The sequence below is a fragment of the Varroa jacobsoni genome, unplaced genomic scaffold, assembly GCF_002532875.2.
Source record: "Varroa jacobsoni isolate VJ856 unplaced genomic scaffold, vjacob_1.0 scaffold_1193, whole genome shotgun sequence".
Lineage (NCBI taxonomy): Eukaryota > Metazoa > Arthropoda > Arachnida > Mesostigmata > Varroidae > Varroa > Varroa jacobsoni.
Genome location: NW_019214095.1, coordinates 329,437 through 353,387, shown reverse-complemented (window position 1 = coordinate 353,387; position 23,951 = coordinate 329,437). Strand labels below are relative to the sequence as shown.

Sequence of the window (23,951 nt, the reverse complement as noted above, 5' to 3'; positions counted from 1 at the left end):
TAATTTGTATCGGCGCAGCTTTGCGAGAGGCCAATTAGGAGTTGGCGTTTTCGAACGCTCTCCGACCATATATTATTTTTTGCCTTCTACAGCTGTATATTTGAATGGTAAATATGTATTTTAAGCCCAAGTTTGGAAAGAGGAAGTATCTAAAGACGCGTCTTAGAAGTCGGTAAGCTCTGCTTAATGTCCTAACAAGCGTTCACAGTGTGTGCCAAGATGTGGCCTCTTCAGAGTTAATTTTGCGGATAAGAAAATATTTTATAGTTATAATATTTTATAATATGCGGATAAAAACATCTTGCTCGCTGAATATGTATTCACATAAAAGGAAACAAACCGATTTACTTAAAAACCTTAATCTCCCATCGTATTGCGCTACCTTTGGAACACCCCAAATTATACCCTTGAACGGGATTTCAAAAAGCTATTTTAGGTAAAAACCTAATGACTTTGCAATTTGCAAGTTTTAAAGATAACGACATAAATGATTTCGTAGCATAATTTAACAGACTCAATGGTTGTACTTTGTTTCTCCTTTTCTAATCTTTATTTTCATCCATTGACCCACCAGGACATCTGTCGCGAACTCTGGTGCCTCGAGGGCCAGTGGGCAACGCCAGCTCATCCAGCGCTTGACGGTACGAGTTGCTCATCGGGAAAGTGGTGTCGTCAGGGGACATGCGTGGTGAAAAGCTCCTCGAGTAAGTACAACGCTTCAACAGCAGCCATCCCCACCGAGCGGCCCCAAACAGCGGCCACTCAATCAGGCATGAGCGCCACCGCACGTCGGGTGACGGGTCAGGCGACGTCAAGAACACGTTGGACCCTGAAGAATCTATACAGACGGTTTCCGGGATTTTTCTATTCGGGCTAATGTTACGAGAATATAAATCACTACATAAGGCAATGATGTGCATGGATGGGATCCATTTGCTTTATTATCCACCACACTGCAACACAACAACAACGATGGCAAAGGAATAGGCGATTACATAAGCATTTGTTGACCAATACGTATTTGTCTACTCTAGCCCGTTTAACAGAATTTGTTCGACGAAACATCTTCAGTGGCGGAAAGTATGCTGTGGATGTAGGTAAAATGAAGTAGTAGTTATTTCAGACAATTGCGCATGAGGACCAATATAATAAAAAAAAAGTGGAAATGATGGCTGGATATGAAACTGCATGCGCGTGTGGGGTAATATTATGTTCCGATATTAAAAATACATAAGCCTAAAAGTATTTTATCTATAATGGTAGCGCCATAAACGTGCTGCGGGATATGTGCTAACTTTTGTAATAATAATTGGCTTTAGTTCGTTTGGTTTTACCTATCAAGAAAACATGTGATATAATGGTTACATTATTAAAATGCGCGTTCTCTCCAATGTAAGATAAGAGGACTCGCCAAAGGTGTATCATGTTTTCTAAAATTTGCTTGTAATTGCTAAAGCGGCGAGGGTTAATAGCAAGGCTAGACTTTTACGTATAAATTAAACAGAAAAAACGTGGATTTTTTTGCTTGCGTCGATTATTTGCTAAGCTAGGTCGCCAGTATTTTTCCCTATTTACAGTGACTTTTTACCATAATTTTACCATCATGAATGAGCATCAAGCCTAAGCATAAATGGACGGAACTCTTCTGTATTATAGAATGGTTTATGAAGACACCTTCCCTGTAATGTTTCAATAGCATATTTGCACGAACCACACTACATCAAAGCTGAAAGGGAGTCACGTTTCCACCATCTTTTTTTGCACAACATGACACAATGGCATTTATTGATGGCCATCTCGATGTTACTAGCATTAAAGTATATGAATATACGGACAAAAGCTTTGTGAAACTGCGGGTCTGTTGCGTGGGTTGATGTGGCACTTCTCAAAAGATTAGAGCTATTGAGAGTATCGTGAGAAGCAGGTGACCTTTTTTCGCGCCTATTTGGGATCTAACGCTGAGTCAGGACGTTCGCCGCTCACAGGGCAGACTCAGGCACCAGCGACTTCGGAAAGAAGGGCAAAGCCAACGCAAGTATCAGGCAGAAATCGCCAACAAGGACGTAGGACGCTTCGGGGGCGTACGGTCTCGAGGATTCAGCGAGGCAGATCTCGATAATGCATGATCGCAAAACACGCAGCACATCAACTGAAATAGTTCTACTTCACTATAAATTGTCAAACTATATAATATGGCGTCGTCTTGCGCCAATGTTATAGAATAATTCAACGCTGAGGGCCGTCGAGCCGGCGTTGCCCCGAAAATTACGAATCAAGAATGGCAGAGAAGAGGTCTGACAGATAACGACGTTTTTGAAATGTGAGCGACCAACCCATTCGTTGATTTTGTGCATGAGTTCTCGCAGATCTATATTATTAACGAGGAAATAAGGTCACTAAGTTGAGAGATTGACACTCGCATTGTACATAAGCCACTGTCGTTACTGAAATAAGAGTGTCTGTTGAACTAACACCTGTATGAGTGCGGCGTTTAAGTAAGTAGTTGTCGCAAATTGATCTATCGTTACTGTTGCTAGAAACGCCCCTCGATGTTCTATGAGGATAGGTGTAAGCCATTCAAGCTGCCGAGATGTCACAATACTAAACCGTTTTTTGTCTGTTGTTAAACATTTTATATAGGTATGCTAAATAAAAAGAAAATTGTTATAAAATAAATTATAGCCATATTAAAAGGGAAAAAAAAGACAAATTAGAATATAACTGCAGTGTATTTATTTCTGTAATACTACACTTAGATGAAAAATGTATTTTTAGGCATATCGTGACTTATTTTTCTAAAAACAGGAAAAGCAAGTACGCGCAGGGAAGATGGTTCCAACTTTCGATTTATATATTAATTATTACTATACACTAATATAAGTAAGTGGTATTGGAAAAAACGTTATATCAACGTTTAAGCGGACCTTTGATCGATTTTTTCATTTGCCTAGACGTACAGCTTACCATTGTGTTGATCAATCTAACTACAATCAAAAACAATTAAAGCTAAACCTCTTTCTAGCACTGTATAGTCAGTGCCATCCGTTACTGACATAGTCCATACATGAATCATCATATCACCAATCTTTGGATTTCCTACTGCGTTAGACCTCAGTATACATTATCGCGTTTACCTTCTAACTGGCGCGAAATATTCAAAATCGTTAGGTGGTTGTTGTGCTACATTGAGTTTGTTCGTTTTTAAAGAAAGACGATGTGTAAGTTAGGCCACACAATGCACAAAAGATCGAACATTCTAAGGAACAGAAGCAGGAGAGACAAGAAAGCCACCGATAAGTATGTGACGCTATTTCAACTTTGAATCCTTTATTTAAATTTTTGTTGCGATTTGATATGCTCAAAGGAATCGCTTCGAAGAAACGAGCAACATACAACACCATTAGTGATCAATATACAAAGTCATGATTCTCTAATTACTCCTCTTTTTCTAGTCGTAATGCTTTATTCTTTAAAGGCCTAAGGCCTGTGAATAAGTTTCTTAGTAAAAACCAAAGGTAAGACATTATCATGCAGTTTCGGCAAGATGGTAGATACAGACGATTATAATATATGCAAGCTGCATGTTGTTACAGTTGCATAGCAACGATGCACGTACCTGTAATTAATGGCATTTGCTTAGATATAAACTACGAAGAGGGGCCAAGACGGGTGCAGGATGAGTTCCGCCCCTGTCATATTAGGGTAGTTACTATGTCGACGAACTCGAGGATGCGTTCGACAGATCGACGCTTCCCAGGTCTATAGGCGCATTATTGATTATGGCCGACACACGATTTTGCGAGCCATTAAATTTAAACAATCGTTTTAACAATGATAGTAAATAGTATGCCGATGGGCCTGCCTGAGGTTGTCAGGTTGAAATTATGACATGATGACTCTATGAAACCTAACTAGTTTTTAATACGTTAAATAATACTACATCACAAGGCTATTTAATTGGAAACTTTTTTAGATAACAGTTCGTGCATTTGGCTATATTTTTATATGGCAAATAACATTAATTAACAGATTAATTTGCCTCAAGTGTTGACATCATTAGAATCTAAACGATTATAATTTACATTATGGATTAGCGTTGGCATGGTTTCGTATATAGTAACGTAATGATCATGATTAAGCATTAGTAGGACTAAATAAGTATAACAAGGGAGAAAAATAATTAGACAGAAAGTAAAACATAACTGTCATGATCTTTTTCGAAATTATTCAAAGGACTGATATAGAGCCTTGAGCGTTTTAGGTACGCTTTTGCGTTGAGTATTTAGATCGTTAGATATTATTTCATGCGGCTAGTTGCTTCCAGCACGAAACAGTGTGTCTACGTCCGCATTCACCCCCCCCCCCCCCCAGATCACCGCGTATCGTTAAGTTTAGTTAGTGTATATTACCCACTGCGCTAGTGCATGTGGAACGTTCTAAATGGGCATAGGTAACATTCGGACGCGTGCCTCTGATATGGTACTCAGATTTAAGAGTTTGCAAGATAGTGCGTACTCGGCCACAAAGAGAATAGGCAGAGAACTCGCAGTCCTCACATGCATAAAATTGGTTGTTTTTAGGTACTCGGAATAACACGAGACAGATTTTAAGCTAATGGGTTTGGGAGAAGACCGATGTGGAGACATCAGGCGTTGCGCATGTACCATTTCAAACACATTGCAGCCGCGTTACAAAAACCTCTTCAAACAAAAACACTTCAGGTCGTGACATATGGTACCAAGAAAACGCAATTTGTACGTGGAAGGAGGAACTTGAAGTGGAAGACTACTATACTTCAACAAAGATGGTTTACTGGTAACAGGCAGACACTTGGGTATAATCCTATTAGTGTGAGGGTCACTAAGTTAAAGCGTAAATCCGACCAGAACTGCCTTATCAGTGCATCGAAGGATTGATCAGGGATATGGACCGCGGATTGAGGGGGCTAGATAATACCTCCATAATCTATGAAATATTAAGGAACAGTCTAAATGGTATTTAAACATTTATTGCTAAAAAAAGTTTATTCCTTAGAGACCAAGAATGACGAAGTATTCGTTTTGTCTAGTAAGTGTACGTGTGGCGTCGGCAAATTAAATTAAAAGCAAAACAGAGGCTGTTCAACTGTGATAGCACTTTTGAATGAATGCACTTTCCCGAAAAACTTAAAAAGGAAGGATGTTATCGCAATCGAAAAATTAATGTTAAGATCACTCTATATAATAAATAGGAGCTACAAGCGTAGATTTAAGTTGAAAGGGAACATCAAGCGGGGAAATAGACAGCTTGAAGTTAAACTCGGCCGCTAGAACTCGATAGAAAATGATAAATTTAATCACTCTAAATAGGACAGATGCAGTAAAACCCTTGCAGTCGTTTCCAGAGTTTCACACATGTTAACTAACTAAACAGAGTCGGTATTAGGAAGTGAATAGCGGGAAAAAGAAGTGGACATGGTAGGGACGACTTGGCGTTAAGGGCGTTTATGATTATGTACAACACGGTAATGTCTCGCGCTATCCCAGCAATAAAATGTTGGGCGCAGTACTTTGCGATGCTAGTTGAAACAACGCATAAATTAGCGCCACCGTCAATCATAATAAGAGAGAGTTTCTGGAATGGAGATGGCTGTCAATAAATTGGGGATTTAGTAGGACCAGAGATTACCATGGTTTGGAAAGAGCACTGCCAGCAGCTTCGAACTTGGACTGAATCAGGACCCTTCAAGATTACTTAATTGTGCAGAGGTAGATATAAACTATCGTTGGAACTTTGTCTTTTCATCCGACAGATTAGATTAGACGTGCTCTGCGTTTAAACCTCTTCTTCATGAGCAACAATGTACAAGCATGCAAAAATACACAATCAAAGCTTGCTCTGCGACGACGAAGATCTGATTCTGGACATGACAAGGTAGCTTTCATTAGCTAGCGATTGAAGCAAAAATCATGTACCTGCAACATGTTACTGTGTAGAAACACGTTTTTGACCCTATGGGGCGACCCCCTGGGGTAGGTATGTTCCAAGCCAGTGATCTTCATGCCTGCTTCATACCGGTGTGTGTTCATTCCAGCGCTTCGAATAATCGATAATTTAATTTTAGATTTCCTAATTCAAAGGTGTACATTTTTTTCCAGCATGAATCAGCTTAACGATGGCCTTAGACGGTAGCAGCCCGTTTCTACTATTCTCTATGCTCTTGATAGTTATGTTACTATTCTCAATCAGCAGCATCACGATTATGGTTAGTGGAAGAGCAAGTCAATGCTGGAAGACAACCACAGGTCATGGATGAATAGTTTCAATAGAATCATCCACTGGAAAATGCTGCACTTGTACCTATATTCAGCTCTGTACTCCACAGGCTACTCTTCCACGAGAAATGAAAGAAATGAGGATATTTGGCCAGGTAAGTGGTCGATTTGGAGCCCCAGCCCAGGAATGAAACCAACGTTAATTTAGGACGAACACGCTATCTCGTGAATCGTCGTACGATTAATTGAATACACATACTTCTTCCTAAATCCACTTGTTTGTTAGCCACACGTCTCTAGTCCCTTTGGCGTAGTTAGGTTGAACTCTAATAACTGATTAGTTTCAGTCCCACCTTCTGCGCCAAGGGACAAGGGAGACAGACAAAATTGGTAATCTGGAAGAGCAACAAGGAAACCCAAATAAAGCTGTGACTTGGCGCAAACATGCAATGATTGACGTAAACATCTGTGTCACTTAATTGTTCACAATTCATAACCGAAATAGGCAGAACTTTCTTAAAATAATGTGGCGTTTCTTTTTATCTACGTTCGTAGCTAAACACAAAATGCTGGGGAGTACAAGATCAAAGTGTTCATATTTGTAAAAATACATTATTATATAAATTGTTTAGTATTTATGATAAAAGACTTAGAATTAGCCCTGAAGATTATCATCGTAGTACTACTCATTGATCCTTATGACGGTTCTTTATATAATGAACACTGTTTGTTTGTCATCCTAATAAGACGTAGCAGTGTCGATAAAGCCTCAGTCAAGCAAATAGCCCGTTACTAAACATGTTCAAGCGTAACGTTCTGTAAACAAAATGCATCTTTCGTATCTCGAAAGATCTGCCTATATCGACAGTACTTTGATGATAGATTTCTTCGATACACAGAAACCCATTAATAAAAGTATGCCGAAAACTTTGATTACTAACTAAATGAAACATCATCTACTACATGGCTATCGAATAAGCTCTACACAATCGTGATTAGAGATCCTATGTTTGTAGATCATAACTGTTAGAGACGTTTTACTGCAAGTGTGCACGATTAAAAGAGTTCCTGCACAGTACCAAACGTTTTACATCCGAGACAGACTTAGGCAAGCATTGCTCCTGACGGCTCGTTTTTTCCGGCATAGCACGAAGTTTGTCTACCGCCGGTTTACCTACTTCCTTTTTTAATGGAATTCAAGCGAATACGCTAAAATCATGTGAAAAATCCGCCTTTTTTCAAAGAGAGCTCACTTCGTTAAAAAGTTATCGCGACTTCATAAATGTCGACTGCAAGCCAATTAGCATTACTTCAGTGAACTCCTCTCTATTAGAGTTCTGTTAGCCGTTTTTGTTACATTCGGATTTTTGCTCAGGAACTGCCCTATATAGTCACTGGATGGACCATACAATCTTCTTTTTTTCAGCCCTTATCTTTACATTTTTAAGCACACAATTTCCTCTTGAAAATCTTGTTCGCGCTCCTACTACGCTTGCAAGAGGAACAATCGTGCATTTTACATTATTTTTTAACCCGATGCACATTGTACAAAAGTAGCTGCTTCGGTTCTTCCAGTCGTTTCTATATATGTTTAAAACTATTCGTGTTCTACAAGTAGTTGTGCCACATAGAACGACACTTTACCATGCGATTATTCATACCATAAATCACCTCTTTCGTTCAGTTCCTCTTAACATTTTTTATATGGCTCGGTGTGAAGTATTTCCGCCTTTTTTGCATTTATTTAGTGTAGATCTCCTTTTTACTACAGGGCCCAGCCTTTCGCCCCTTTTGTAGTGGTCTGTTGACAACCCTGTCAACGTTGTCTTATGTACTATGGCGACTGCAACAGTTTCTTATCGATGCCTTTGAAGCTCAGTGTCATGTTGGCGCAGAGTGAACTGACATATAAGGCTGTTGATTCCGCTAACGAGGCCAAAAGACATTGTGTGGCTTCCTTTACTTTGAGAGCTTTCCCAGGTGCGTACTTATACGCGATGTACCTGTTAATCTTGTATCTAGTATAACATTTAGCGGCATAATTAGGCGCTTGACGGTTTTCCTGAGTTTCAAATGTGACCTGCAGGTGGTGTTCTTGCCTATCTTCGATCTAAGCGAACGCAATTGTCCTAAAGCAGGGCTCCGTGGGGGTTTTCCTCAGCAGTGCTAGATCGTTGACGTACACAGTTAATTACATATTTTCCCCCAGATGAGGTGATTCATGCACTCCGTCATAGCCGATGTTCTTCAGAGATGGTCCAAGAACCTAATATTGTCCGATTTTTGCAGCTGTGTGAGCAAATAGGACCTATCTTCTTATATTCAGTTATATTTGAACCTCGATCATCTCACATATTCTTAAATTTAGCGCCGTGCAGATCACATTGATAAGTCATTAATTTGTGCAATAAAATATAACGTTTCTCTCAATAGCTCAAAAGCTAGAGGGGTTACGGTCGGCGGTCCCTATGCCCAGCGTTGCATTTACAAATGTTTTTAGTTTTACATTGGTCCTGCCGTGAAGCACTGCTTCAAACGGTTAGGCTTTATCAACATCAGGTGTGTCTATACTTTGTTTTGGACCTAAACCGTCACGTATTTTAGGTAAACACGTTGCCACTACACCATTAAGAAAGTAACCTTTTGTAGAGATGGCTACGATTACTCTCGCAGGACAAGCGCGCGCTCACCGCCCCAAACCGAAAAGGGCCACTGAACCATGATGGAGCTATCAGACACATCTCTGAATTTCTAAATTTATACACGATCTAGTAAGAAGCCTTCAATTTCCATTTGCCAGCTCAACCAATAACAGAGATGGCGAAGAGAAACTGTTAGATAGGACTCGAACAGGTTAACTCAAATTAAATATGGATGATTCCTGAACTTTGATGACCATACCTTACCTCAAGATTTACTATAGTCATCAGAAATTATCTTGCAAATTTATGAATCATTATAACTATTATATCGATGATGAAAATTCAGCCGCCAGAGACGACGTATGACCGATGTACATGAATTATAAAATTACCTGGAGGTATTTCTCATACAGGTCTCGAAAAGACTTCCTTACTAACTCAACCTAGGACAATTGGTTCGTATCTGTAAATTATCATAATACACTCATTCAAATCAAAATTAAGCAAACCCTCCACCTGGTAGATCCTCTATTCGCGTGTGAAAAAAAGACGAATGAAACGTTCAAACTAAAATAACGAAAGTCGTAATCTCTTTGCGTCTGTACAGAACGAAATTGGTACTTTATTCTGCCTCGCTTTGGTTACTATTTTAAACACATTTCTCATCATCATTTTTATATTTAGAATTATATTATATAATGTGGTAGTATTTTCAGTATATCTATTTATTTATAAATGCTTAAATACATTCAGAAGAGCCTTATGAATGTCATCGAAGTGTGGTCTTCGCTCGGGTGTATACTCCCAACATCGCAGCATTAGTTGGTATACCTGAACGTAGAATAGAAGAGAGTTAAGTTAGTAACGCCATCGACTGTGGTCGCTGGACGAAACAATATGTCGATCATCGATTGTATGTTAGCTAGGAAAAAATAATATTATAACACGTTTTCTACGCACTTTGTAACTGTGGAACTTGTAAGAAAGTATGGTAATTAAATGATTTAATTTTTGCATAAATCTTCGAACAGTAATAACGTTGGTGGCAATTAGTCAATTTCATATATATATACCCATTTTCATTTTGTCGATAGGAAAAGTCAAGCGAGTGACGCCAATACCTTATATAGGCGAGAAGCGATAGTACTGTATATGGTAAAAGCACGGTTGCAGTAAATCTTTTACATGATAACGAAGTCAACGTATAGAATATGAGGTATAGAACATAGAAAAAAGTTTAACTTTCTTTTATTAAACTTTTTATTAGTTTTTTGTTTATAATGGCCGCCACATAATTCTCTGCTCCATCTAAAGTTCCCCCTTTAACCTTCTAGAAAATGGACGTTATCTACTATATCGGTCGGGGCAAGCTTCTATTGATACATAGATATTACATTAGACAGCGTTGCATGGATAGTACATCAAAGGGGTGATTATTCCAAGGTAAGACATTTGCACGCTGCGTATCTTAGTGAGTTATATAAAAAAAAGAAAAAAAAAGAAGGAGACATTATATAATCTATAAATATCTTAAAAGCCTGGAATTCTTAACTGGAAAAAATATTTTCAGCGTTCTGGCAGAGCGTTATATTGAGGTATGAACCTTAATTCCAACATGTCAAGTATAAATTGTATAGAAATCAAATGAACTTCAACTAAATGTGTATGCATACACATTATAGGTATTGTTAGCTATCTATAGCAACTCTTTGGACAAGCTGACTTTCGAAATTTGTCGATGATTGTTGACTATGAAAAATCAACGTTTTTACAACATTGCCTTTTAAAACGCCCTACGGCCATGTATATACCAACCGGTGAAGGTATTCTGTCCGGCGCAGGCAGGCGATACCCTTGATCGATTTTTTCTCGGGCCTTGCTGTTCGATAGCCCTGCGTACGGCGCCTGTCCTAACGAGAAAACTTCCCATACGAGCACCCCGAATGACCATACATCGCATAGAGACGTATACTTTCCGTAATGTAATGCCTCAGGTGCAGTCCACTTAATCGGTATCTAGAAGATATTACATAAAGGCATGAATCAAGAATTCATAAAGCTGTACCATAGCATTAGTTAGAGAGGCGAGTATCCGTACTCCGTCTCCCCTGAGAAGGATTTGTTTACAGGAAACGTTAAACGCTAACTGTCATCATGCTAACGCCTGAATAAGTCGCCAAATCAAGTCATTATTTAAACCATCTGTCGTGCCATATGCAACGTACTTATACGTAGAGAAACAATGATTTAAATGTGTTGTTTCGACTTCATTGCGTACCTAATAGGGTAAAACGTTTCGTCTACCCCAATGGGCCGTTCCTAGTGTTAGCCTAAGCTCCCCATGATAATATTCCACTTTGCGTATACCCCACTTTTTTCCTTTCGTTCTGGCATTCTCTTTCAACGGAGATAGCGATCGATCTGATCGTGATACGCTTGTTTTTTTTTGCAGATTTCGGACCTTACAGTCATATCTAACCCAATGGCAATACATCGCACTGACCTCGATCCTAATTGTCAGTTATTCTTGTTCATAATAATGATGAAAATCGTTTGTTTTGTCACCTTGTAAGTAGGCAACGCCGGAAAAGTGGCAACCGGTAATCTCGGCAATTGTAACATGATAATATAACGCGTCTATTGAAAAACTAACTGGAACTAATCGGCTAAAGGAGATTCATTGGACGGTGGTCTTACGACGAGATTTAATCTTCACCGCAACGCTAAAATCGACTTTCATTTACTATGCGTTTGATAGAGAAATGCCCCGGGAATAATTCGGCTCGAATGGGTTGCTCGTCCAACACAATTGGACGCGACACAGCTACTAGTTTGGTAGTTGGATCGTGTCCGACTTGATAAAGCGACGATTGTTGCTACAGGCAAAACTCAGCGCAAAGATGAAGCAGCTGCGTTAAAAGAATGTGTAACTTACCAGGCAGGCTTGCATGTATTGTGGCTGTGTTTACCTGTTTCATGCCATCAGAAACGACGTATTCATGCTCTTCACGGCTCATACCGAAATCGGAGATCTTCACCTCGTCCCGTTCGCCAACCAGACAATTTCGGGCTGCGAGGTCCCGGTGAATACAGCCCTTCGATTCGAGGTAGGCCATTCCGGCCGCGCAATCAAGGCACATACTCACCAGGGTACGAGTAGCCAGTCTCTGACCTTCTCGTCGAAGGTAGTTCAGCAATGAACCGCCTAGCGGGAAACGATTCACTTCCATTAGAGTTAATTAGTCTTTAGTTAAGCGTCGTGATTTTTTACCGGTGTAAAGAAAAATTCAATCGAAATACCTACATATCTCTCGAAGTTAGTTGTGGCTACTTTATATTATCAGATCTCACATTTAATTAAATCTGAATAGAGAAAAACAATCAGACAAGAATGAATGCCAACATCATTTTTGTGCTCTATAATTATGTGCTCCTATGTACAACTGCTGTACCTGGGACGAGTTCCATAACAATCATAATAGGCTGTTTCTGTACGCAGATCCCAATAAAACGAACAATATTCGGATGGTCATACTGCTTGAGGATTCGACCTTCGCTGAGGAACTTCTTTTTTTGCTCCTCAGGCAAATTCACACGACACGTCTTCACAGCGACATTTAATCGTGAAGGGTGCAACACCGCGCGGTAGACATCGCCGAAATTTCCCTGCTTATTATAACAGTATACAAAACTTCATCAACAAATTGCGGTCGAAGCTGTTACGTAATCAGCGATGCTGCAGTGCCTGAACCCCTGTTCACTTTCTCTCTATGCACGCTTAGGCAAAAATAGCACCTATCTGTATAGTCCGCAGCAATAACGCTGCAGTTGTCTTTTAGGTATGAGCAGAACGACATTAAGTGAAGGGAATTCATTTATCATTATGTTAGCTAACACGGGTATCAAAACGAGGAGGTCTCTCCTTCGGATAAGGTCGATGCTGTTTTTGCATGAACAGGACTCAGGAACCCCATACGCTGTTTGGAATGAGAATCCATTAACCTGTTACGTATCATGTTTGATATAGCAACATTTCGTATATTTATGTGTTTGTTTAATCGATCGGTTTAGTCTAATCTTTGTTATATACCCATTATGTTCGTAGGGTATATTTGATCGTTTTTTGACGACACACAATGAGAACCGACGAGGAGATGGTTCTAAAGTAGGACCATAAGATCTGTGTTTTTCCAACATTTAAGATGGTTTTTACCTGCTGACCGCAATACAGTCCCTGTTACATTTAAAGACAACGCAAAGAATAGTGCGCATACGTTTTTGCCTCGAATCATGGTTAGACGCTGAGGGAACTTATTTTGCAATGAATGGTCGAAACTCCAATGGCCTATACTGGATATGTTTCTAAATCGAGGTCCTAGTTAGACATAGCCTTAAAAACAGATCATAGTTTTTCTCTTTTTGTTCCTTCTCGCCCTTTTCATAATCTTTATCATTACACGTCGTGCAATGTACGTTGAAAACTGACAACTATGATTATTACACCAAACAATAACTCCGCAATAGCTTATTGCTAGCACGAGCGCTACCAGGCAAAATTAAGCTGCGCCTAATCGATATGCTCTCCACTAGCCGTCTGACATTTCTATACGACACGAGTTGCTTTGGCCGGGCTGTAGACCATCTTGTCCGTGGTCGTTACCTTAGAGACCTTTCAATTCCATTTATTCCTTTTTCTGATAGCAGTACTCACTCTAATTCTATGGGTAATAAAATCACTCTCTCCAACTCTTTTTCAGTGGCCTTTACGGTGCCTTAGGGCTGTAGCGATTCGCGGTGAAGCGATCGGCAAAGCGCGCGCCAAAGTCAAAATCGATAAGCCGCAAAGGAACATTTAGCTAGGATGCTATAGTCGAGTATTTATGGAATCACCGGAAAAGTCATGGGGATACACGGAGAGAGGAAGAGCACCACTCAATAGACTGAGAATAGCGAATAGATGCTGATACGGTGCCTCGTGGCTGCACTATCTAAGGGGCTACCAGATTCAAACTAATCTGTCGGTCCGGTTTAGGTGTAACGGCCGGTTTCCGTGATATTGCAGTTTTCCGCTGATAGTGGCCACCATTAAATTGAGAAATTTTGAGGTGTGTCAGAAATATGCAACGAGCGAAGCCTTGACTGAACTTCGATATCATCATAAAACTCGGCGCAGGAGCAAATAAATGTTCTAAGGCGTATTCGTTAATGGGTTTTTGTTTTAAATAGCGCTGTTGTGGATCGTACAGTCATTACGGCCGAAGCCGTTATCTTGTCTTGTTACCCTGGAAAAAGAAGTAGACACGCACACATTTAACAAAAACTTTACAGAGAATAATAAAGTGCTTTTATATTGGTCCCTCCATATATACACGGGTTAGAGTACATGTACTGGCGGGAGATTTGTGTGACAGTTGCCGCAGTCTAAAGCCTAAGGGGCCGGAAACATTCATGCGAGAATACCTACAATTAAGAAGGAGACTGGTTGTATAGAAGGCCGAGGTACATACGCTGAAGCGTCAATGGCTGTTGAGAACATCGAGGTGCATACGCTTAGACATCAAGGGGTATCGTCTCGGCAGCCGAGAAAAGATTCGGCTTGCGCACCCAGAACAGACCTTAAGGACGAACACGTCCAGAGCGTGAACGGTCCTAAATCGGATGCTGGAACACGTAAAACACGTGCTGGGATAGCACGGCCGAAAGTTACGGCGCGTAGCAATAATTTTCCATCCAAAGTATTTTCGTCGCTATTTCTACACGGGGATAAGTTAAAAAGCTAATAGGTCCTATGGTACTGTTTCATCACAAATATGTATATACCTATGTATATGAACGAATGCACTTGTAATGACCTCAGACTAATAACTATTCTGCTATTCTGTTAAAGAAAATCCTTTAAGTAGTTCGCTTTAGAAAGAAGATGGGGCTCACGTGAACCATCTTTAGTTTGATAAGGTAAAAAAATCTTACATTGTGGATGTCTTTCGGCGTGCTTGTATTATTTGAGTTTTCCATGACAGAAATTAGATATTGGGACGTATGTACGTGTTGCTTCGTAATTCACTCCGCAAAACTTCCCCGGTATAATACGATTTACGTGAAACATAGAATAAATGCGGATTTCATGCGCTGAGATGAAACTTTTCAAAACTTGATACATACATGTTCCTATATAGGCTAGAATTATTTTCTCTAGGTTAGAAAAGCTTAAAACATTTTTCCTACGATGACTTCTTTGGTGGGCACATACCCTTCCAATTTTTTCAATAAGCTGAACATCGTCGTTGTTGAGTTCCCATCTTTCGCGGAAGACGGGGTTGTAAAGTATAGCTCCTGATTTGATTGTTACTGGCAGCTCGGAATGATGTTGGTATACGATGAGTTCTTGGATTGTGTCGAATGCAGATCCTTCAAATCGGAACTTTCCCTGCAGGATATTACAGGTGACAAAAACAATTCCGTAAATATAATTTGCCGTAGCGAGTACTAAATTACGTAACGAAGAGCGTCATTCTTGTACCAATATACAATCGACATTCCTGTCTAGATCGGCATTTTTTTAGGTATAGGGAAATGCTCGGTTATCACAAACACAACGGGTAAGAGAGGTAGTTGACATATGGCAAACGAAGATTGAGAGCAAAATTGCAATCAATTTATGTGGCATATAGTAAAACCCTAATGAGCTCGGTGACCACCAAGCGACTCAAGTCGCTCGCACCTCTGGTGTATGTTGAATAATGAAGTGCTTATGTCCAGCCCATTTAACAGAAAGGACAATTTGTCGTTCCTCGTTTCGGGTCGTCTCGCGAACCAGATAGTCACCCTCGTTAACAAGCAGTCGCACTACTTCTTCCCGCGGTAGCACTCCATGAAACCATTCTTCGTCCTGGAGAGCCACGTTCGGATTGACTGTCATCTAGAGACAAAAAAATCACATTGGTCATTGGGAGCATAAACGAAATGTAATTGTTTTGCCTAAAACAGATTCGCTTGTGAGCCTTAGCTTGCGACTGTTAGTCTGCTAAAGCATGCGCTCAATTCGATTTGTTATTAAGGTCAGGATACTTTTTGATTTAGTGGAATTTTATCAAATAGAAGCGATTCTGTATAGTCGATATGTGAGTGTGATTTGCAAAACCTCAGACAGGACCCTTCGACCGAACGCAACAGAGTTCGGCACAGTGATCGAATTACTAACTATTAATTCATTATAATCTTCAAATTTGGCTAGCGACTTCAATTTCTCCTTAAAAACCCCATGCACCTCGACGTAATTACTTCGTGTGTGCTTCCTAACCGAATCGACAAGAAGGTACCTTTCGTGCGAAGCTTTCATCTTGACTATGTGCCTTATCGAGATCAGGCGGCGACGGAGACCGTTGCCGTACGCTTACAACTCGAATCTCCTTCGAAGATTATAACGGTATTGAGCAATGTTTACGCATGGTTGAACAAGTTGCAGACCACGGCCAGAGAAGGGAACGGATAACATGCAATTACATATGTGGCACAGTTTGTATGGATGATGCTGGTTACGGGTGTGTGGACTGATTCAAGTAATACGCTTTACAATTCGGAGGATTAACTTCTTGGAAATTTGCTGATTAGTCGTCTCTGGTAAAAAAAAAATACGAATGTTTAGGAACATGAAATGATCGTAGTACGCCCACGTAGTGAGCCATCGGTTCTTGCCACACAATACTGAGAATGAAAAAACGCGTTATAAATATATGAAGCACTGGTAGCAGGTCAGGCTCTCATTAAGTGATTTTAAATTCCAGCCAAAAACGTTAGTAACTCATATTCACTCACGCACGCACAAAATGCTCAAAGGAAAACATGGCCCTAATAAGTCGTCACTAAAGACGACGATAAATAAGTAATGAAAGGACAGTTTGCTACGTTATTCTTTAAACGTTTCACAATAGATCTCTCAAAGTCATACTCTATCAGCGTGCTGAGAATAGACACTTTCAATTCCAAACACTCGCAGAAATGTGCGCTAAGCACCCTCACGATAGGCGCACTATTCGATCTCACCTCTTTCTTTTGGAACGGCCGACTGATACGCTCGACAATGCCTCTGGCGGTGAACCGCCCCGGCGAAAAATTCAACGATTCTTGTGATGTCGATGATGCAACAGATGGGCTTGGTGGCTCAAGCAGATTAAGTGCCCGAGGAACGTTCTGAGGATCCGGGACCTCAGACAACGCACCCACAACTAACGCCAGCTGATGCGAGAGTCGCTCGTAAGTACAACGTATTTCATCCCGATCACGTCGCACATGGTCCACAGCACGCCGTTTTGCCAATTCGCTGAACACATAGATATTCGTTAAATTCTGCGCAATTTTTTCCAGTTGTGCGCCAGTATGGCCCTCGTGCACTTGGTAAGCGCTACAATATAATGAGAATGGAAATGCCAGTCTGATATGCTTAGCCAGGGCGTAAAAGTCCAGTACAGTTCATTTCGTATATTCGCTTGAGAAGCGGTAGAGACACGCGGACAAGCGCAGCAAAACTTTATACCATTTCAATGTTTACTCAGACGGGGACGACACTTACTAATTGGTCTCGATCCCATGGGACGAATAGTCAGGAATTGAATTTCTCTGGGTCTCAAGCTGTCTTAGCTGGCTCTCCTTCTCATGGACATCGTCACGTGCCGCACCTATCCTTCGCTCGATTTCGGATACTCTGCCACATGTATGAAAAGGTTTTATTTTAACATGTTTCTAGATTTTATTTTTACCTAATATCTATTTCTGGAAACAAGCATAATAGTTCCTACTGAATTTCACTGACCTGTTGCGAAGGTCGTGAATGGTAAGGTCGTCTACGGCGAGCTTGTCAGGCCGAAGGGTTCCCTCGTATTTGCCCAGCTGACTGTTGAGAAGAGGCGACGCAAGCTGAAAGTCCATCCAAGCTGGGGATGCAGATTTGTGCGCATCTAGAAATGCCCGATACTCTTTGTCGGGGTCAATAAGTGATAAAGCGTACGATAATCGCCCATGTGTTGCTTGAAAGCCTTCGGAGCAAAAGTCTATTCTTTCTACAACCTCCCGCATCACGCCTTGCCTAAAAAAGAAAATCCGGATACGCATCGGTGAGACGCTTTAATTGAACCTGTGACTTCAATAAAAATCAAATTTTCAATGTATATAGAACTCAGATTCTCAGTAGTGTTGCCTCATCAGTAGTAGGTCACTGTTACACCATCAGAAAACTCGGCTAGATTTTTTGATGCAGTTAAGAACCATAGTTTAAAGTGGGTGCAAGAAAATGTCAACGTGGCGTAACACTAATTCTCGCCGGAATAATCTTTCTAAAAACAGTTCGCAAATGTATCTTAAAAAGCTAGACAAGTTCTAAATTAAAGTTACAAAAGAGACATTTGTGATATGCGTCGTGGAGATGCCTCTGCTTTATAAGGGGTTACGCGAACATTTTGTGGAAGTTCCGCTGAGGGAGAGAGTAAATTTGTACCGCTTTTCCAGCTTTCTCGGACGGCATCGATCTTGCAAGTATTTTCAGTTACCTAGCCGATTCTTTACTCTCGTAATCGACCTCGGATCGTCGAAAGCACCTTTTTTTTGCTGGTTTTTCTCTCATGTAGGTAAGGTATTGTTCCCTCTGCTGAAATTTCGCATAACATTCGTATCCTTAAACACGAGAGGTCGCCACTTTTTGGCTCTACCAGTTCGAGAACGTTTTATAAGTGCACATTCAGCTGCTGAATAGTCCCAGCGGACTATACGTCTCGTCCGAGTGCTATAAGTGTGTCTGTAATATGGTAATAGAATAAAGGCTTTAGTAACTGATGAGCTGGTCAGTACATCTTAGTTAGAGGATAACGACGTTTAACAGCATTTAAAAACGAAGTCGACTTCGTTCTGTAGCAAACGGTAAATTGGCGTTTCACTTTTAACCGCCCCTACATCCGTACGCCACATGATAGCCCTTGTTGAAAAGCAATGGTGATCAGTGGATAATCACAAACAATAATAACGGCCAAAGAACCCATTGGGTTCCGTGTGTCAGTGCTAATTGTTAGAAGTATAACGATTGAAATGATTGGCGGTTGTAGGTATATGACGGTTGGATAACTAAAAGCTATAAATCACACAGGGAAAATTGTGCTTGAGGCACATCGAAACAACAATCGCACAGAAGTTCGACTACCGACTTACGGTAACTTTCGGTAGCCAGACTAACGTACGGTTTACGAACTCTTCCACTGCTATTGTGAAACGGCACATCAATTTCTATAAGAAAGTTGCGACTCATTCGAACACGTTTGTAGACACTAACTCGTATAATTACGCTATACATCTCCCATTCAATATGGTTTACAAACGCCTTCTGTGAGCACATCCAGAGTAAATGGTACACCAGCATTTGATAATGTAACCGTTTATATAGCTCTAACAGGCTGACCTGTTTAAGATTCGCAAAATCATTATGCGACCGTGTTTTATCTTTGTGAGAGCTAACTAATATATATATACATATATGTATATATCAGTCTATGTATATATATATATATATATATCAGTATGAACATCGCTTCAAAGCCAAACGAGAGTTTTTTGTGTCAAAACTTTTATAATTCAGGATTTGCTCTTGAATGGATAGATACTTCCTAAAGGTCGTACCACTCAAGTGAAAATGGCAAATTTCGGTATATAAGAAAAAACTGTTATATGCCATTATTATCACAATCTCTTTGGAAAAATATTTTTCTACTTTGATCTAACTGTACGAAGTCCATATTAGACGTAGCAGTTTTTCTTTTATTTCGGATCCGGGCATTCTGTTAAGAGGAACACCGGCAGTTCCCGGGTGTATCTTGCCTCTATAGGTTGTTCGTATGGCATACGATGGCAAGCTAAATCACTGGTTTTCTAAACCGAGTATGTCTAGATATAAAAGGAAATAGTGGAAACAAAAAATAGGCGTGTACGATTAAAAAATGCTAAGCTTGAAGCTGCAAAAGAAGCAGGTTACAATACAAGCGGTATCCGTATCAATTAGCGACCTATCTTCTGTCCTAATCGTAAATCTACTTTCCTCGTTTCTTTCCCCATTGTGAGCCTATTCTGCATTACCCTATGATCTGAATTACTACGAGACTCCATGTCTGTTCCGATGTAGATATCCGCGCATCGGGCTATTTATTTCATACATATGCTGACTGAAACCGGCCAATTATGCGTAAATCACCGAAGGCCTAGCAGGAAAATAGACACTTTCATATTATACGTCCGATACTTTAAACGGCTGGAGTTGGACAAGCTGTATATCTACTAATCAGACTTTATCGATATTTATTGCTTCTATCAAATATTTAGGAGGTGATAACAGATAAAATAACGGATGTACTAAAGATTTTAGCTCGAACGGGTCCGTGACGGAGATTTGATTCTACAACTAAGCTAACAGTCCTCCTTAGTCGTAAAAACGTTCATAACCATTTTCCGCTTTAATTGTACACGACGGTCTAGCAGAAGGACAAACATTGGTTAATCGAAGCAATCTCTAACGGAAAGAAATAGTTGAAGTCATCTACCAGCTATACCAATACACAAATTGATACAGCTAGTAGTTCCCGCAAAAAAAGCTATACACATTTGAAGCAACGCTTAACGGAACTACATCTCCATACTACGCTGTTTACGCTATGTATAATGGTTAAAATATCCGGTCGTTGAATGGATGATCTATTGTTAGATTGTAGGGATGCCCTACGTCATGACTATATTAGAAGTATGCAAAGGCTTCTATAATAGATGCTGACCAGGTTTCCAGAGCTTCCCGAAGCGCTGACTCCTGACATTCGAGGAGGTCAGGTAATAGAACCGTCCGAAGTTGCTTCTCATACTGCATTGCGTCGTTCAATGTAAGCACGTACTCATTGTGAATCTAAAAAGATAAACCCAAACAGATGATATAAAAAGGACAGGCTGAAAAGACATTCGGATCTGTATAATACGATACACTGAAGGTACAATTCGAAATAATTGGCCACTTTTCACAATCCGTTTGAGGCTGTGTCAGTATTTCTTGTCTCATCGCTGCAGACAGGAGTCAGTTTGAGATAATAAGCAATTTCCGCTTGGGACTATAGAAATAATGGTGAAATACTAATCAATTAAAACGTAAATTAATAATAAAATCGTAAGTGTCTCACCTGATGTAATTTTCGGGATGTTTTATAATATCTGTCTCGAAGGTCGTCTACCTTTCGTTGTTTCGTTGGTCCGGAATCAGCGCGCGAAACTACCTCGTCGTATTTTATTCGAGCATCGTTTGCCGCCTCAACGGACCGTTCATATTCAGTTTTAATTCGAAACACGTCTTCGCGGAGCTGATATAAAAAGATTTTGATCTTATTTGTAGCCTTTCTTCTAATATTGACATACAATGTTTATTCCTGTACTGATTTTTTCTTGTAAATCATAATAAATTAACGGCAAGAAATATCGTCGTTCCCACACGTGATTGTTAAACCATCCTAACTCGGTGTCGCCCAAAAAGTTTCGTTGTCTCTAATATTCAACATCATTCGAGAAGGATAAACAGGGACCAATGTGTGACTTTAAGAAGAGACTTGTTGCAGGCTCTTCCTCTGTGAAAATTTTCCATTTCGAGGAGGTTTTATTCAAAACAACAAAAGTTAATTTGCAGACCGGGTAATTTTTTTTTTAGAAAGTACTGGATATCTTCTTCTAAAGCTATAAAATTATTGAGTAAAAGTATTCCTACCTATTTCTTTACAGGTATTTGTAAAGTACAGCATGATACTCAAATCAGATCAAGTTATTATTGGTCATCTGAACAACAGCATTTAACCTAGTTAAATATTCACTCCCCTTAGAATACATATCATACTGTTAGTTCTTTCCCAGGCCAGCAGAGCCTCCCTAGCCCCTGAATATCAAACCGGCTCTCGTTCGCAGCTCAATTGTTTGCTTCCTGAATAAGTGGGCCTGCATCCTGCACCGCGCCTTACTCCCAGAGCGTTTATCAACGTGGGCAGCTCGACCACCCCTGCGTACTGCTGTAGGCTGTTTGTGCAGGGACAGGTTGCTTGCGTTAGCCATTGGTGCTACTACCACTGTTACTGCTCTTGACTGATTTTGTTCCTTTCAGCTTTTGAGAAAGTCAACTGCCCGAGGGGTCGCTTTGACCTTCTCGCTTGCCACACCCTTAGCTTACGAGCTGTATCTTTTTTCAATCCAGATTTGCCCGGGGGGGGGGGGGTGTACAAAGGATAAAAAGAGACAGAGAACTGCCTTGGCGAGTGGATATTAGAACAGTTGCTGCGCATCGTGCAATCATGGATGACACGAACTTGGCTCCTAGAGCCTCTTTGCCAAAGTACACACACACGCACACACACATACCCACACCGGCGAATAGGGAGAAAGCGGTGGGTGTTGAGTTTTTCGAGGCAGGCATGAAGCTGTAGAATGCAGTGGAACACCACATAAACACAACATAGAAGATAGTTCCGAGTGTATGGATGCACGGGCCTTGGCGAAGTAGAAGGTGGAGGGTTCTGAGCGGGAACGCTCGCGGGATAACGATGATGATGATGGCCAAATATGATAGAATGTCTGATCAAAATACTACAAACTCTCGTATATGATAATCATGAACGATATTTGACCTAAAGCCTGTAATTTTGCAGAATCAATGCTACTTTTTTTTTTTGCTTAAAATCCAAATGACTTCATCTCTTGAACCCAGAGTTTTATATAGAATATAATAATACCACCATATATATGTAGAGACGATTATATAATCCGAAGCAACTTCGTAATGACACCAACAACCAACAACTGAGAGTATGTAAATTTTTGCCACCTCTTCGCATCTATTTGGTCCTATCTCTAAAATTATAGCACCGCCTTTAAGTTTGTTTATCGTCCGTGGATCGTTGTTGTATACTTTGCTCTTTAGGCATTCCTATAAGAAAAAGTCGAGCGGAGTTAGTCACGTAATGGGGGGCCATCCGACACTGTCGCGCCTAAAGACCAGCCATTTACTGACCTTTCAATAATGCGGTTATGTTATTATTTACGTGAAAGAGCGGACCGATACATCTTGCAAACCTTTTTCAATGATGTAGAATGCAAGAAAGCGTAAGGACATTTCCGGTAGTAAACAAAGTTCACAGTTTTGTCGAAAAAAAAAAGGACTAACGAATGCTGTGGCAGTGTTTTTGTGGGTTGTAAACTCCTTTCGTGGATAATTTGAAAATTCCGGCGCAACACGTAGCACAAGTATATAATCGGATTCATACTTTCAGACATTTATTATAAATGCGCATATAATACAGCCGCTTACTTGTGATTGATATATTCTTAAGAAGCTCTAAAGATATGCCCACGGAACCAACCGTTAGCACTAATCGTAGTCTCCTGTGGTTTAACATAGATCGAAGCCTAAAAATGTTAAACGTCTACTTAACAATTATCTGTGGATAGAGTCCAGCAACGATGAACGATGCGTATACGACGAAACGGCGGAGTCCGACGGTGGCGTTAGAGAATTTGGCATCACTGAATAAGCAGACAACCCACATGCGTGACTTTTATTCGGCTAGCGATGTTGAAATCTCGTCATTGCGCTGCAGACTACTCCCCTGAGGGGCTCCATCCACGTTCGTGTATGGGCCTTGAAACGCTCGAGTTGATCGTGCCTCCTACCCAAAAAGGGCTCACAGGTACCTTCAATGAGAAGACCTCGTCTCGAGTTTCTTCTCTATTCTAGGCTGATGCACTGTTGGATTATACTTAGAAAGAAGGTGCCAGTAGTTGCCTACGGAAACGCCAACTCTGCTTGCCACTAAAACGTCTTTACAGAGCTTTTGTTGGCGATACCACGTCACGCCCCAAAGACCCAAACAGCTTCAGTTCTTGTCGGCGCCGCAGACAGCGTCTGTGTGAAAGTACGCCGCCGGATAGAAGAGCTTTTGCTGAATGCCAACATGGACGGCTAAGCACCCAATCCGTGTCGATCTCAAATCAGTGCAATCCCGCTTTA

General features: G+C 40.5%; 2 protein-coding genes across 9 annotated transcripts in view; one reads left to right on the top strand and one right to left on the bottom strand.

The window, feature by feature from the left end:
- LOC111267482 (A disintegrin and metalloproteinase with thrombospondin motifs adt-1) overlaps nucleotides 1-2,721 on the top strand; it is a 25,849-nt gene extending 23,128 nt beyond the window's left edge. For 3 of the 4 annotated variants that reach the window (XM_022845761.2, XM_022845764.2, XM_022845763.2), the window contains one exon: nucleotides 575-1,522. In XM_022845761.2, coding sequence (XP_022701496.1) covers nucleotides 575-877 — 303 coding nt within the window. In that variant the 3' untranslated portion in view covers nucleotides 878-1,522. Of the gene's footprint in view, nucleotides 1-574; nucleotides 1,523-1,985 lie in introns of those variants that run through there. The other variant, XM_086971343.1, reaches the window with a different exon arrangement.
- Nucleotides 2,722-9,484: 6,763 nt separating this feature from the next.
- Nucleotides 9,485-23,951, bottom strand: part of FER (tyrosine-protein kinase Fer) — a 69,054-nt gene continuing 54,587 nt past the window's right edge. For 4 of the 5 annotated variants that reach the window (XM_022845759.2, XM_022845758.2, XM_022845757.2 and 1 more), the window contains exons 4-15: nucleotides 21,091-21,267; nucleotides 20,698-20,822; nucleotides 17,706-17,978; nucleotides 17,466-17,597; nucleotides 16,940-17,216; nucleotides 16,216-16,305; nucleotides 15,618-15,815; nucleotides 15,147-15,323; nucleotides 12,349-12,562; nucleotides 11,866-12,101; nucleotides 10,712-10,912; nucleotides 9,485-9,727 (exon numbers count right to left, since the gene is read on the bottom strand). In XM_022845759.2, the coding sequence (XP_022701494.1) occupies nucleotides 9,626-9,727; nucleotides 10,712-10,912; nucleotides 11,866-12,101; nucleotides 12,349-12,562; nucleotides 15,147-15,323; nucleotides 15,618-15,815; nucleotides 16,216-16,305; nucleotides 16,940-17,216; nucleotides 17,466-17,597; nucleotides 17,706-17,978; nucleotides 20,698-20,822; nucleotides 21,091-21,267 (2,202 nt within the window). In that variant the 3' untranslated portion in view covers nucleotides 9,485-9,625. The remainder of the gene's footprint in view (nucleotides 9,728-10,711; nucleotides 10,913-11,865; nucleotides 12,102-12,348; nucleotides 12,563-15,146; nucleotides 15,324-15,617; nucleotides 15,816-16,215; nucleotides 16,306-16,939; nucleotides 17,217-17,465; nucleotides 17,598-17,705; nucleotides 17,979-20,697; nucleotides 20,823-21,090; nucleotides 21,268-23,951) is intronic. The other variant, XM_086971341.1, reaches the window with a different exon arrangement.